We start from the raw sequence: 14,237 nt of genomic DNA, 5'->3' as shown, positions 1-14,237 counted from the left end.
TCTGCATGTGTTCTGATGACAGCTGTCAGAATGAATGACTGGTACACAAATGAAAGTAGTGCCTAATATTTATGTACATTTATTATTATGACAGCAGGTGTTATGGAGAGGTGGATGGCAAGCACAGCACACCATCTCCAGCACAGGTGTGGCGCGTGAGGCATAGAACATCAACGCCCACAACTGTGTATCTTTTGTGATGCTGTGATGGCCACCAAATAGTCCATGTGTGTGTGTGTGTGTGTGTGTGTGTGTGTGTGTATGCTCTCTGTTAACATGGTGCTGTGGCTGCTATCCTACAGGTCCAAGTGTGAGTTAACTTTTAAGATGATGCTGTGGCCACCGCCTTATTCATCCATCTGTGCCCGGGCGATGTGGGCCACCTTCTGGGCACGCTGGATCACCTGGGGGCAACGAGTCTTGCGCATGAACCGGCAATCCTGGAAGAAGCCCTCGTTGCGCGGGAAGCCATTAGACCCATCGGCGTACGTCACCAGACCTGGGGCAGAGCAGTGGTTTCAAGGTAAGAAGAAAAAGGCAAGAAGCAAGACTATAAGAAGAAGAATTAGAAAATAAACCACGAAGGAGGAGAAGAAAAGAAAGCCAAGAGTAGAGGAAAAAACATATAAGCAGAAAGATAAGCTATTAGATAAACAAACTGAGGAGGTCTAGTTTGAAAGCCTTGCTCGTACTGGACTCCTGCAACCTGTATAGCAAAAGGTAATGTTGGGGCCATATGTTATAGCTGCATGTGGCCTCAGTGCTCGTCCGGTTGTTCATGGCACAGGTGAATTATGTTTTAAGTGGCTGCCGTGATGCGTGATACATGGTGATGCTGGGGTGTTGTTGTTGTTATTGTGTGAGTTATCTTAGTGCTATACCATGTGTTCATATCAATTTTAGTATTATGCCTGGACTGGTGGTAGACACTGAAGCACTGTCCTATCTTCCCCTTGGAATTCTCATTAAAGTGGTGTGTGGCTGCCCATAGTTTGCTGGCTACCCTGCAGACTGTGGTGAGGTAAAAGGATGAATGTCTAGATATTCCTATAAGAGATACTAGTTATGAGGTCCAATTTAATAGTCAAGAAGTCCATTGTACTAGTCTTCTTTGTATTGGATGCCTGTGATGAGCAACTAAGTGTATTTGAGGGAAAAGGATAGGGATTAAGAATAGGGATAAGGAAGAAAAAGGAATAGGGATTAAAAATAGGAATAAGGAAGGAAAAAAAGGAATAGGGATTAAGAATAGGAATAAGGATGAAAAAAGTAGGGATAAAGAATAGGAATAAGGAAGAAGAAATAGGGATTAAGAATAGGAATAAGGAAGGAAGAAAAGAATATGGATTAAGAATAGGAATAAGGAAGGAAGGACATACATTCCCAAACAAAAGTGAGAAAGAGATCCACTTCATTAGTAGCTCAGTTTGTATCAGGATTTCTAAGCTTCAATTGGAGGTAAAGCGAAGTTGAGGGCTTACGCTTTATAAGGCTGCACATGGCCCCAGTGCTAATCTCTGTCACATCAGGGTTCAGGTTTACACACAGAGGCTCTGGCAGGGTTTAAGCTAACACTAATTAACAGGGTTCAAGCTTTTTAAAATAGGCTCAAGCAGGGTTCAGGGTTTCACACAGTATTTGGCAGGGTTCAAGTGTAGCTTTCAACAGAGTTCAGGCTTTAGTATAGGCTCCAACAGAGTTCAGGGTCAAGCATAGACTTTAATGGGGTTTCAGATTTGCAGGGTTCAAGATTTTACAGTCTTTGGCAGGTTTAATTTTACATTTTGACAAAGTTCAAGCTTTTTAAGACAAAGACTGGCTCCAGCAGGGTTTAGGCTTTTACAGTCTTTGACAGTGTTCAAGCTTTTTAATACAGGTTCAAATAGTGTTCATAGTCTTTGGCAGGGTTCAAGCGTAGAATTTAACACACCCAAGCTTTTTATACAGCTCCATCTGGGTTCAGGCTTCCATATAGTCTATGTATGGCAGGGTTCAAGCTATTTAATACAGGCTCAATCAAGGTTCAAGCTATTTAATACAGGTTCAATCAAGGTTCAAGCTATTTAATACAGGCTCAATCAAGGTTCAAGCTATTTAATACAGGCTCAATCAAGGTTCAAGCTATTTAATACAGGCTCAATCAAGGTTCAAGCTATTTAATACAGGCTCAATCAAGGTTCAAGCTATTTAATACAGGCTCAATCAAGGTTCAAGCTATTTAATACAGGTTCAAGCTATTTAATGCATGCTCAATCAAGGTTCAAGCTCTTTAATACAGGCTCAATCAAGGTTCAAGCTATTTAATACAGGCTCAATCAAGGTTCAAGCTATTTAATACAGGATCAATCAAGGTTCAATCTATTTAATGCAGGCTTCAGCATAACTCAAACTTCTAGGCCCCGGCAGGGTTCAACGAGACACAGTGCTCCCAAGGGCCTCACCGTGCCCCCAGATTCGGCCGCCTCGGAACTCCCCTTCGAAGCGCATATTGTCGTTGCGCCAGAAGATGCCGTGGCCGTGGAACCAGCCCTGCATGAACTCCCCCTCGTACCTGGCAATTAAGGTGGGGAGGAACATTATGAGGAGTATAATTAGAGTATGGTTTTAACTTTGAACTTTATGGTTGCCGCGCCTCGTCTCTTACTCATCCAGCGGTCAATGCAAAATGGTATAAGTTGATTGATTGATTGATAGTTTAATGTTGTATAAGTTTTGCAAAGGATCGAATATATGTATTTTTTTTAGATCAGTGGTTCCCAACGTCCAAGCACTCGCGACTCCCTAATACCAGCAGTTTTACACATTAATTTTTCTTGTACTTATTGTTACCCATATACCCGACCCTGACGTGCCCCAGAGACACCCTGATGTTCCCTCTTAACACACGCTTGTTCTCGTGCTGTCAATGATAGAGAGGTAGCTCACAAAAGATACCAGAGCCTTCAAACTAATGCTAATTATGAACTTTACATTTCTGCCCGAAATCGTGCCAAATCTATTCTCCGACTAACCAAAAATTCTTTCATTAATAGAAAATGTCAAAACCTTGCTTTCTAACTCTTCCCGTGACTTCATCATCCCAAAAAAACATCTCCTCCAACTTCACTTCTTCATCTTTCCCTCCACTCCTCAGTCCTGACGGCAACACTGCCGTCTCATCTATCTCTAAGGCTGAACTCTTCTCTCAAACTTTTTCTAAAAACTCCACCCTGGACGATTCTGGGCATATTCCTCCTACTCATCCCCCCTCTGACTCTTTTATGCCTGTTATAAAGATTCTTCAAAATGATGTTTTCTATGCCCTCTCTGGCCTCAATCCTCAGAAGGCTTATGGACCTGATGGAGTGCCTCCTATTGTCCTTAAAAACTGTGCCTCCGTGCTGTCACCCTGCCTGGTCAAACTCTTTCGCCTCTGCCTGTCAACATCTACCTTTCCTTCTTGCTGGAAGTATGCCTTCACACAGCCTGTACCTAAGAAGGGTGACCGCTCCAATCCCTCAAACTACCGTCCTATTGCTTTACTTTCTTGTCTATCTAAAGCTTTTGAATCAATCCTTAACCGTAAGATTCAAAAGCACCTTTCCACTTCTGACCTTCTATCTGATCGCCAGTATGGGTTCAAGGGACGTTCTACTGGTGATCTCCTTAACTGACTCTTGGTCATCCTCTCTTAGCCGTTTCGGTGAAACTTTGCTATTGCGCTGGACATATCAAAAGCTTTTGATAGGGTCTGGCACAAATCTTGCTAAACTACCTCCTCCTACGGTTTCTATCCTTCTCTGTACCTTTATCTCCAGTTTCCTTCTGACCGTTCTATTTCTGCCGTGGTAGACGGTCACTGTTCTTCCCTAAATCTATTAACAGTGGTGTCCCACAGGGTTCTGTCCTATCTCCCACTCTTTTCTGTTGTTCATTGATGATCTTCTTTCCAAAACGAACTGTCCTATCCATTCCTGCCCACGATGCAATATTCAACTTCTTTTTAATAGGAAGACCCACCTTCAGGAACTTAACGACTCAAGGCTGAGGCTGCAGAACGCTAGCCTCAGACCTTACTATTATTTCCGATTCAAGCAAGGCAAGAGAAGTGTCCCTTCAACGCACGCCTCAACAGTTCTCCACCCATCCACTCGACACAATCTTCCAAACAACTATCCTATTCTTTGACAACACCCAGCTATCACCTTCCTCAACACTAAACATCCTCGGTCTATCCTTAACTCAAAATCTCAACTGGAAACTTCATATCTCATCTCTTACTAAATCAGCTTCCTCGAGGCTGGGCGTTCTGTACCGTCTCCGCCAGTTCTTCTCCCTGCACAGTTGCTGTCCATATACAGGGCCTTGTCCGCCCTCGTATGGAGTATGCATCTCATGTGGGGGGGGCTCCCTCACACAGCTCTTCTGGACAGAGGAGGCAAAGGCTCTTCGTCTCATCAGCTCTCCTCCTCATACCGATAGTCTTCACCTCTTAAATTCCGCGCAATGTTGCTCTCTTTCTATCTTCTATCGATATTTCCATGCTGACTGCTCTTCTGAACTTGCTAACTGCATGCCTGCCCCCCCCCCCCGCGGGCCCTTTGCCACTCGACTTTCTACTCATGCTCATCCCTATACTGTCCAAACCCCTTATGCAAGAGTTAACCAGCATCTTCACTCTTTCATCCCTCACGCTGGTAAACTCTGGAACAATCTTCCTTCATCTGTATTTCCTCCTGCCTACGACTTGAACTCTTTCAAGAGGAGGGTATCAGGACACCTCTCCTCCCGAAACTGACTTATCTTTCGGCCACCTCTTTGGATTCTTTTAGGAGCAGGGCTTTTTTTTATTAATGTTTACTTTTTTGTGCCCTTGAGCTGTCTCCTTTGCTGTAAAAAAAAAAAAAAAAAAAAAAAATAGAACACAATATCAAAACGAATGGCTGAAAAAACCTCCATTCACCTCAGTCACTCCTAGCAAGACTTCGCGACCCTACGGTTGGGAAGCCTTGTTTTAGACAGTATATTTACTTTTATTAATTTTCTCTCCTGCCTTCAGCTTCTATTTTTCACTCTTGCCTTCACCTCTATGCAAACAATGACGCGTAAGATAACTTAATTCCTAAGAGCAAAGATTAATGAGAGAGAAACATGAAACGCTGGAAAATCATCTTCAAACCAATGAGGATATGGGAAAACCTTCACCATACATGCTTCCCTTTGGTGTTGATTGAAGTGTTGATAAAAGATAGTGATTGAATTTAACTCGCCATTGTTTACATGATAGTGGCCGGCAGGGCGTTGTCAGTCTTCTTATTACTATTTGAAGTGTTTGTGAGGCCTCGGCGCGTCTGCTACTGAGTGACTCGTGTCCATGGAATACCAGGATCACGTAGGAGTGACCGGGATGGCCCGTGGAGGGGACATCACCCTGTTCTGGGGTAACAACAGGTGGGCAGGGATCACGGGATGGCGGGGGGATGTGACGTGATTGGTTGCCTTAAATAATCGTTTCTTACAATTTGTGGCTTCATATTATTGTTCAGACTTGTTCATAATGTAGTTTCTTTATTCTTGGGATGCTTGGGAGTATTGAGAATCTTAGGTAACCCGATGCAGACAGTGGCTTAGCTAGGTGTTCACTGTGTTAGGCTCCAGCGGATTCCTTTCTTCCCCGCCGCTCTGCCACACAGTCCTAACACATATCTCTTCTCATATGTTACCTATAGCTAACATATGAGGGGAATAAATAGGTATTGGAACTGTGTGGTAGAGCGGTGGGGAGGAACGTATATATCAGGACCCGCGGAAGCCAACGATACGGTCTCGGTCAATCTGGTTTCGCTATGGGCAAGTCGAGCTCATGGGGTATTCTGATGCCACCTACAAGGTTTTCTTAGATCAGCAGATATATGGAGTGGTGGGTATGAGGGCACGGCCAGTTGGGGGGGCACGTGTCTCCTCCCCTCCCTCCATGCCCCCCCCCACCCCCGTATCTACGCCACTGTGCAGACAACCATGCTCACTCCTTGCCCTGTCCGTGCTCAAAGTGAGTTTTTGACCAGTTGTGGCTTTATATTATATCTAAATCGCCTGGAATTTCTTACCATTTGTGGCTTCATATTATAGCCAAAACTTTATCCTAATGTAGTTTCCTCGTACAACTTGGGATGCTTCAAGCTGCTGAGAGCCATGAATTACTATAGTAGACAACCATGCCCATACCTTGCTCCGTCCGGGAAGCATATCACGCCCAGGCCGTTGAAGAGCCCCGCTTCGAAGCCCCCGTCGTAGCGCGTGGCGTCGGCCAGCACCAGGTGACCCATGCCGTGCTTCTGCCCCTTGTCGTTCCAGTCGCCCACATACTGCGTCCCGTCTTCATACTTGTAGCTCCCGTACTTGACCACGCCGGCACGCGACTCTGCCACACACAGACAGACACAGACACTCACTTAAAAGCTCGTGAAAGGGGATATAAAGGAGTTATTAACACTGTAAAGGAGTTTGTGGCATTCATTAAGTGTTCCAAGGTGTCAAGACTACTGCTCCATCAAGCAGATCACACTTTGCACTGCCTAGGGGTTGGGATGGCAGGTTTCTCCCTTCTTTGTTGTATACCTGCAACAGTAAACTATCAATCAATCAATCAATCAATCAAGTAGCTTTGTCCCACATTGGACTACACCATGCTGCCACACCACACTTTCCCTCACACGTAGACACTGTAAGGCATCCGCTGGACACTGACTTTGGATCATGGTTGTGGGATTTTTTTTCACTTCCAGAGTTCACAGCGCAGCATACCTACGATATAGTTGTGCCACCACGCAGTTCGTGTTGTATTTTAATCATGTAATTTGTTTCTACCGCTTTCCCGAGGGTTATTAGTAGGGAGGTTTTAGACTTTTAGTGCCTCTTTAAGATGCTGTTGCTCACTGATTCGTCCCAAAATGTTCTTTGGCAGCAACAACATTAATTAAAGGCTCTATATAAATACGGTATATGATTTTTTTCCCCGTCACTTTTAGAAGTGGTTCCTTCTTCTTTTTCTACTTCTTTTTCTTTTTTCTTCTTCTTTCTCTCTTTCTTTCCTTCCTTCCTCTATCTTCGTTTACAGCAACAATGACAATAACTACTACTGCTACTACTACTACTACTACTCTCCTACTACTACTACTACTACTACTACTACTACTACTACTACTTCTACCATTACCAGGACAACAACCAGAAGACAACATCGTAACTTACTTTGAGCCATGACTGATTGAGGCAGTAATAGTGGTTGTGGTGCTGGTGGTGGTGGTGTTGGTGTTGACTGTGGTGTTGGTGGTGAGACTGAAGGAAGAAGTGGTAGTGTAGTGAAGGGACTGCCTCACCAATGCTTACTTGTTCTTGTGTAGGGCTTCTCTCTCTCTCTCTCTCTCTCTCTCTCTCTCTCTCTCTCTCTCTCTCTCTAAGCTCTAAGCTCCCACCTTCAGTGGTCCAGTGTAACACGATTGACTCCTTTCAAAACAAGCTCGACCGTCACTTCCTTCAACTTAATATTAACTAGAGTTGAAATGCAACGTTTTGGAGCCATCTAATTAATGTAGAATGGGGTCTGTGTGTTCTGATTTTCTATGTAAATCTATGTCAATCTCTCTCTCTCTCTCTCTCTCTCTCTGGCAGTATTTTTTTTGCACATTCATTACATCCTATTCCTTTTATCCATTACAATATATACAAATCAATTTAAGTCAGTCAGTCAGTCTATCAGTCGGTCAGTCAATCAGTCAGTCAGTCAGGCAGGCACGCGTGTGGAAGTCTGACAAGTACCTTCGAAGAATATGGAGCCCGGAAACGTGAACACACACACACACACACACTGTTCAGAGGTGCAATAAGGGGCTGCTGCTGATGATGATAATAGTGATCTTAGTGTTGTTACGTATTCATTGTAAAGCAGTAATATAAATAGCATGGGAGTAGATGCGAGTTTAGACAGGGGGAGGGGGTAGCCTATACTAGAGGAGAGATCTGCTTCAACAATTAACTTAAGAATTAGGCTTTGAATTGACATTTTTAAAACTTCTAGATATGGCTTACAACACAACATCGAATACGAATTTACACAAGGGAAAACAGAACAAAGTGATGTAAAAAAAAAAAGCTATTGGAGGTGCTATCTGATTTTAAACGATTAGATTTTGAGTAAGTTTTTTGTATCATCCATGCCTTTTTTTCAACAGCCATCAGTGCCACGCGCGCAAAATCACATCTCTTGACTCATTGGACGTGTGTGTGGAAGAGGTCGAGGGTGAGTGATGTGGGGACTGATTGCATAAGGTTATATCATCCGTGTCTTCTCTCCAACAGCCTCCGGTGCAACGTGGGAAAGGAACACATCTCTCGGCTCCTTGAATGTGTGTGTGGAAGACTGGTCGAGAGGGAGTGGTATTGTGCTTGGGAATGGGGAGTGGATTGGCTTTAGAATAATGTTATATCATCCTGTCTTTTCTTCAACAGCCTTCGGTGTAACGTGGGAAAGGAACACACCTCTTGACTGCGTGTGTGGATGACGCTGGGTCGAGGGGGAGTGACATGGGGACTGCCGCAAGTAAGCCGTCGGGGTCCTGCCGTATCACAGGGCAGGGCGCGATGGGCTGAACCCCCACTGAGCCATTCATGTGACTCCCCCATACCCGCTGCTTCCACCACCACCATCACCACCACCACTGCTTGTAACAAGGGATTACCTAAGGTGAGTGACTGAGTGACATGTTGTTTAAACCTATATGATGTGTTTCCTGTGTGTGTGTGTGTGTGTGTATATTTACCTATTTGTAGTGTACCGGGCCCGAGCTAAGCACGAGGAGTATTTTCGGCAATATACGGACCATCAATACAGCTAACACCGCGAATTGGCAATATTGCCACATTTTCGTGTGGACGGTCCTGCGCGAGTTGTATTGCCAAATTTTTTTGATTCACCCAAGCGCGAAACGACCACCAAACGAATTTTTTTTTCTTACGTTTACCGTTAATGTAAACGTTGATTATGATGGAGAAGCTCAGATAAACAACTAGATAGTGGCAAGAACCGATTCCAAGACGGTGCAAGCTGTTATTCTTCAAAGTAACCCATGAAATTGAGTAAACAACAGTTATTGCCTCCAGGATGTCACTCCCTAGAACTTTTGGACAACAAAATGCTGTGGTGTTGGGCCTCTGAGGCTTCTTTGCTGGAGCCTTGGGGGCGTCTAGCATTTTTGTGGGACCACAGAGATCCTGTGCTCTGTACTACCACAAAAAAAGTTGCTGTAAGGAGCCGTCGATGCCATTGGATAACTATGGGCAGAACAACCTGACCTGTCAGAGCTGAATGGAGGTAAGAATTTTTGTTATCTTTCCATTCTATCAATTCTGTACATAGACAGCGGAACATGGAGGGTGGGGAGAGGAGGCAGGAAGGTTGCCAGCCATGCCAGGTTTAAGCATGGGTGGCACAGAAATATTTCTCAGCTTCCCATATTTTAGGGTAGGTGGTATGGTAAGAATAGGTAACCTCAGAAATTCAGTAATGTTTATGCATAGTATTAAAAAAAATGCACCCAATAGTAAAGATAGACTTATAAAAGGCGCACCTAACATCACCAAATGTGGGGTATAAACTTGGCGGAGGGACCGTTTTGGGGGGCCATTGAAGGTAATGGGCTAAAGATTAGCCTATCCGGATATTTTGTTTTTATTTATTAATGATCCACGAGGCATCCTAAAGTTAAATCAAAGTATGTGCTTATCACTGTATTCATTCATACACACACTGGTAATATTTCTGTGGGGTCTGATTCACTTATTAGTGTGAAATTCTATTGTGATAAGCAGTCACAAATTCGTGTCACTAGTAAAAATGGGAATAGTAATTTAAGATTTGCCACCATGAAATATACACAAATAGATAAATATGAAAACTCACGAAGTCACAATAAGTGACATCTCCTAGGCTTTGTGCAGTAAAAATATGTTATTTAAGGTATCTGATACCCGCAAAATGGCGGGCGCTGCTGCCTCAGGCATCGGGGATACAGACCAACGGTGCCAGATGGATGGTCGTACTCAGCCGCTTATATTTCCCGCCTTCCTACTCCCAAACTGTCTTATGGGCTCCAATAATGAAACTAATTTATAGTTATCGTTAAAAGAGTGTACGACAATCTGGCAACGGTAGCTATACGTATTTTCGTATTATTGTTCGGTTGTTTATTCAATGTTGTGTTCAAGAAAAAAGAATACTCATAATTTAGTTAGTCTTTGGTTATAAGGATTCTTTACGAAATGCAATTATAACGTTACCTCCTCTACCTTAGGAAACGTCCTGAATCCTGGATCGGCTATGGTGATGTTAGGTGCGCCTATTTCTGGGTTTGTCCCTTCGGCCACCCTCCAGTTTTCAGTTGCTTTCACCGTCACTGATATGCACTTTTACCCTGGAAAACAAACAAGTATAAGAGATCATAAGCAAAAACAATTCTTCCACAAATCATAATTTTTTATGAAATTTTTGTGTAAATTTTCAGAATTACACCCATCTTACACAAAATCAGCTACCTTTCTGTCGCTAAACACCAGTTCCCTCCCCCCTCTTAGAAACAAATATTTTTTTCTTTTAAGTAATTGATTAATACAAAACACCATAATCTACCAAGTACTTCACACAGCACTTTCGTTGTGAGATGGGTGTACTTCTGGAATAATACCAATTCCAGTTTAACATTACTCACACTTCTTTTTCTCGATACCTATGCATTTGCTTTGGGACATGGTGAGACCCATTTGCTTTTAAGGATAATGTGTTGATTCTGGGGTCATCCACCAGGTCCCTTAAGAGTGCTTAGTGGCACTATAGGCACCACATAAGACAAATAGTGAAAAAAGATTCTAACAAAAAAAAAAAAATACTACTACTAACAGTAACTTAACCTAATGTCACTTACCTAACCTAACCTCACTAACCTAACTTACCGCAACAAAACTTAAGTAACCTACCATAACACAATCTTATGTAAACTAACAGAATTCTTTTACAGGCACCCTCTTTTTATAAACAATGTTAGCGTATTGTCATATAATTTTTTGAGTTCTTTTCAGTTTTTGCTTATGAACAGGAAACGCTCGAGGTAAATTTAAGAATCTGCTGACAGACTTCATAGCTTCATGCAACAAAGTAAGAAGACTCGCAGCAGTTCCGAGGGATGTTCCAGAAAAGGTGGTCACTGTTTGACATTCCCACAGCCCTGATAGATTCACCGTTTCAGCAAACACCAACAGAAACCAGATTCATATTGCCTCCCATACATATTTTCAGTGTTAAACATTTTTTTTTATGTAGTATAAATTGCATGTATATATGTGGTAGTAGGTTCAGTAGATATACTCAAGTCAAAACTGATGTTCCTCAGGACAGTGTTCTCAATCCACTTTTTATTCTTTATCCGTGTGATATGTAGCAAGGGATTTCTTCTCATTCACCTATTCCAATGACATTTCTTCATTCTGCCCAGTTCTTGATCTTCAAATTAGGTCTCTTGTGGCTATATGTTTTTTTTTTTATTATTATAATTTATTTACTTTACTCTTTCATAACCATGTCTGCTCATCTAGGGGACTTTGGGTCTATATCATATTTAATATTATACGTTGATGCCATTTCATGGATCTCAATACTAATAATGATAGTGATGATCATAAAAAAATATAATAATTATATCGTTATAAGAGCTTTTATGCATTACATCCATCAGAGTCACTAGAGGTGTAGTTTAGATTGGATTAGGTTAAGGTAGATAATGATATCATATGGTATTTATAGGGTGCCCGATATATCCTTTGTATAGATGTGTATATTGCTGGCCACAAATACATAGTTTAGTCAGAATTTAATCATCTATGAAGGCAGTCAAAACACAGCTCTGCTATCAGGACAGAGTCTCTCCTGAGTTGATTGATATTAGGAAGATAGTTAGGGAAGTATGGGAAAGATAACATAAATTAAACTACCGTATTTGACGGCTTATAAGACGCACTCCCAACTTGGGCTGTCATTTGAAAAAAAAAAAAAATAAATAAACGGGTTTAAACACGAGTATATATCTAGTGAAAATTTTTGCCTGACATTCGTTGCCCTCATCACTAACAGGTAATTTTTAAGTTTCATATGTATTCTGATCCTTACCAACGGCCGCTTTCACAGTCACTTGTTTGTTTTGATCGTTACCAATGGCGGCGATCGCCGCTATAGTATTTCCACGTGAAACTGGCTGATGGGGTAGTGGCGGCTGCAGAGGAAGTAAGAGGTGTTGAGAGTGTGTAGTAAGGTGCGGGGCTAGACTAACCCCGCAGCCCCAACTATCCCATCGACCAGTTTCACGTGGAAATACTATAGCGGCAATCGCCGCTCATTGCTAACGATCAAAACAAACAAAAGTGACTGTGAAAGCGGCCCTAAATCTCCAATATTTTACATTTAAAATGCTTGATACTTACTGGGAGGTAGCAGGTCGAAGCGCCCCACTGCCGACGCGCCCCAAGTCGATGCGCCCCACGTTTACTTCCCCAAGTTTACTAGTTTACTACCCCAAGTATTTTCACCACCCTCCGCTGCATAATCTTCCCATTTCACTTGTTTGCAATTGGAGTCTCCTGTTAATATTACCTTTTTATTACTTTCTTTTTCGTCTGCCAGTGCCTTATTGTATCTTCCAGCATTTTTTTTTTTTTTCACAACAAAGGAGGCAGCTCAAGGGCACAAAAAAAGGAAACTATAATAAAAAAAAGCCCGCTACTCGCTGCTCCTAAAAAAGAATCAAAAGAGGTGTCCGAAAGAGAGGTCAATTTCGGGAGGAGAGGTGTCCTGATACCCTTCTCTTGAAAGAGTTCAAGTCGTAGGCAGGAGGAAATACAGATGAAGGAAGATTGTTCCAGAGTTTACCAGCGTGAGGGATGAAAGAGTGAAGATGCTGGTTAACTCTTGCACAAGGGGTTTGGACAGTATAGGGATGAGCATGAGTAGAAAGTCGTGTGCAGCGGGGCCGCGGGAGGGGGGGAGGCATGCAGTTAGCAAGTTCAGAAGAGCAGTCAGCGTGGAAATCACTTACCAGAATTTCACTCTACATTCTCAAAAAAAAAAAAAATAAATAAATAAATAAATAAATAAAAATAAATCCTGATCTTTCATCATTTCATTTTTTGCTTTATTTATCAATTCCTTTACTTTTATTCTTTTATCCTCTGACATATTTCTCCTCACATGTATTTGCTTGTATTCTTCAGAGTTGTTTAGTTTCCATGACCTATTTATTTTGGTTTCTGTTGCCATTTGGGACCTTAGTTGTATCTTTAATGGTCTGTTTTTTCCTTCCTCATTTCTTCCCAATTTAGTTATTTCATCTACTTCTTCCTCAAACTTTTCCTCCTCTTTAGCATTCATATTTCTCAATATAATTTTCACCGTACTCCTCTCGTAACTCTGAGTCTTCACTGTTTTTTTTTTCCTCTTTGACACCAGACACGCTGACACATTTTTATTTCTTTTCTGCCATGTCCCTCACCATTGTTTCTCTATTTTTCAGTAGATTCACAACTTTTTTTCTATATCTTGCCTCTGCCCCTCTTGCTGTTGTTCTAGGATTTCTCTAAAGCTCGTGTTTTCCTTTTTTTTTTTTCACTTCTCCACTCCTTCAATTCATCATTGACCATATGCTTAATCTTTTCCTCTACCTTTACAGCCACACTCTGCTGATCATTTCCTATCTTCTCTGCTACTTCTCTTTTAGTCATTTCTTCCATCTTCTCCATGTCTTCGTTTGTCCCCATCACACTAACCTCTTTCCATTTTAAAAATTTGTATATCATGTTTTTTTTTAAATTTTCCATCCTCAGTTGCGCTATTTCTGTGTGGCTTTCCAGCTGTTCCTTAGTCAATCCAACTATTTCTTCCCTCAACTTCTCTACCATTTTCTTTGTCTCCTCGTCTCTTCTCCTTTCCTCATCATCTCTTTTTTTTACCTCGGTCAGTGCGTGTGCGTGCGTGACAGTGTGTGTGTGTGTGTGTGTGTGTGTGTGTGTGTATAATTTTTTTTTTACATTTCCAAATTTTATATCAATTTTGTTGCATGCCTGTTTGTAATCTGTTCCACCGAGGTAATACTTCAGATAGTAAGGTGGAAGGAAAACACAACTTGAGCAAAACACATCAACACTTTATTTGGTGTCATCTT

At 42.1% G+C, this 14,237-nt stretch overlaps 1 protein-coding gene and 2 long non-coding RNA genes across 3 annotated transcripts in view; 2 read left to right on the top strand and 1 right to left on the bottom strand.

The window, feature by feature from the left end:
* Window positions 1-63: 63 nt before the first annotated feature.
* On the bottom strand, window positions 64-7,393 carry LOC126982997 (MORN repeat-containing protein 4 homolog). The gene is made up of 4 exons (XM_050835394.1): window positions 7,231-7,393; window positions 6,205-6,400; window positions 2,442-2,551; window positions 64-499 (listed from the first exon to the last, which is right to left on the bottom strand). Exons 1-4 carry the CDS (start codon window positions 7,238-7,240, stop codon window positions 348-350), a joined length of 468 nt encoding a protein of 155 aa, XP_050691351.1. The 5' UTR covers window positions 7,241-7,393; the 3' UTR covers window positions 64-347.
* Window positions 1,222-2,468, top strand: LOC126982999 (uncharacterized). Its single transcript, XR_007735477.1, has 3 exons — window positions 1,222-2,041; window positions 2,073-2,227; window positions 2,279-2,468. It is a non-coding gene; the product is annotated as an uncharacterized LOC126982999 (long non-coding RNA).
* A 5,839-nt stretch (window positions 7,394-13,232) lies between the features above and the next one.
* Window positions 13,233-14,237, top strand: part of LOC126982995 (uncharacterized) — a 3,974-nt gene continuing 2,969 nt past the window's right edge. Inside the window, exon 1 of the long non-coding RNA XR_007735476.1 lies at window positions 13,233-14,237. This exon is cut by the window's right edge and continues 1,216 nt beyond it. This is a non-coding gene — a long non-coding RNA (uncharacterized LOC126982995).

Source organism: Eriocheir sinensis, chromosome 52 (assembly GCF_024679095.1).
Source record: "Eriocheir sinensis breed Jianghai 21 chromosome 52, ASM2467909v1, whole genome shotgun sequence".
Taxonomy (NCBI): Eukaryota; Metazoa; Arthropoda; class Malacostraca; order Decapoda; family Varunidae; genus Eriocheir; species Eriocheir sinensis.
The sequence above is the reverse complement of the archived record's forward strand: the minus strand, read 5'-3'. Positions and strand labels throughout refer to the sequence as shown.

What these genes read in the sequence shown, in the direction of transcription:
- LOC126982997 (XM_050835394.1), bottom strand. An exon ending in TGCTTCCCGGACGGAGCAAG is followed by an intron (nt 2,552 to 6,204) that starts GTATGGGCATGG and finishes CTTAATTGCCAG; the next exon opens with GTACGAGGGGGAGTTCATGC. An exon ending in CGGCCGAATCTGGGGGCACG is followed by an intron (nt 500 to 2,441) that starts GTGAGGCCCTTG and finishes GCTCTGCCCCAG; the next exon opens with GTCTGGTGACGTACGCCGAT.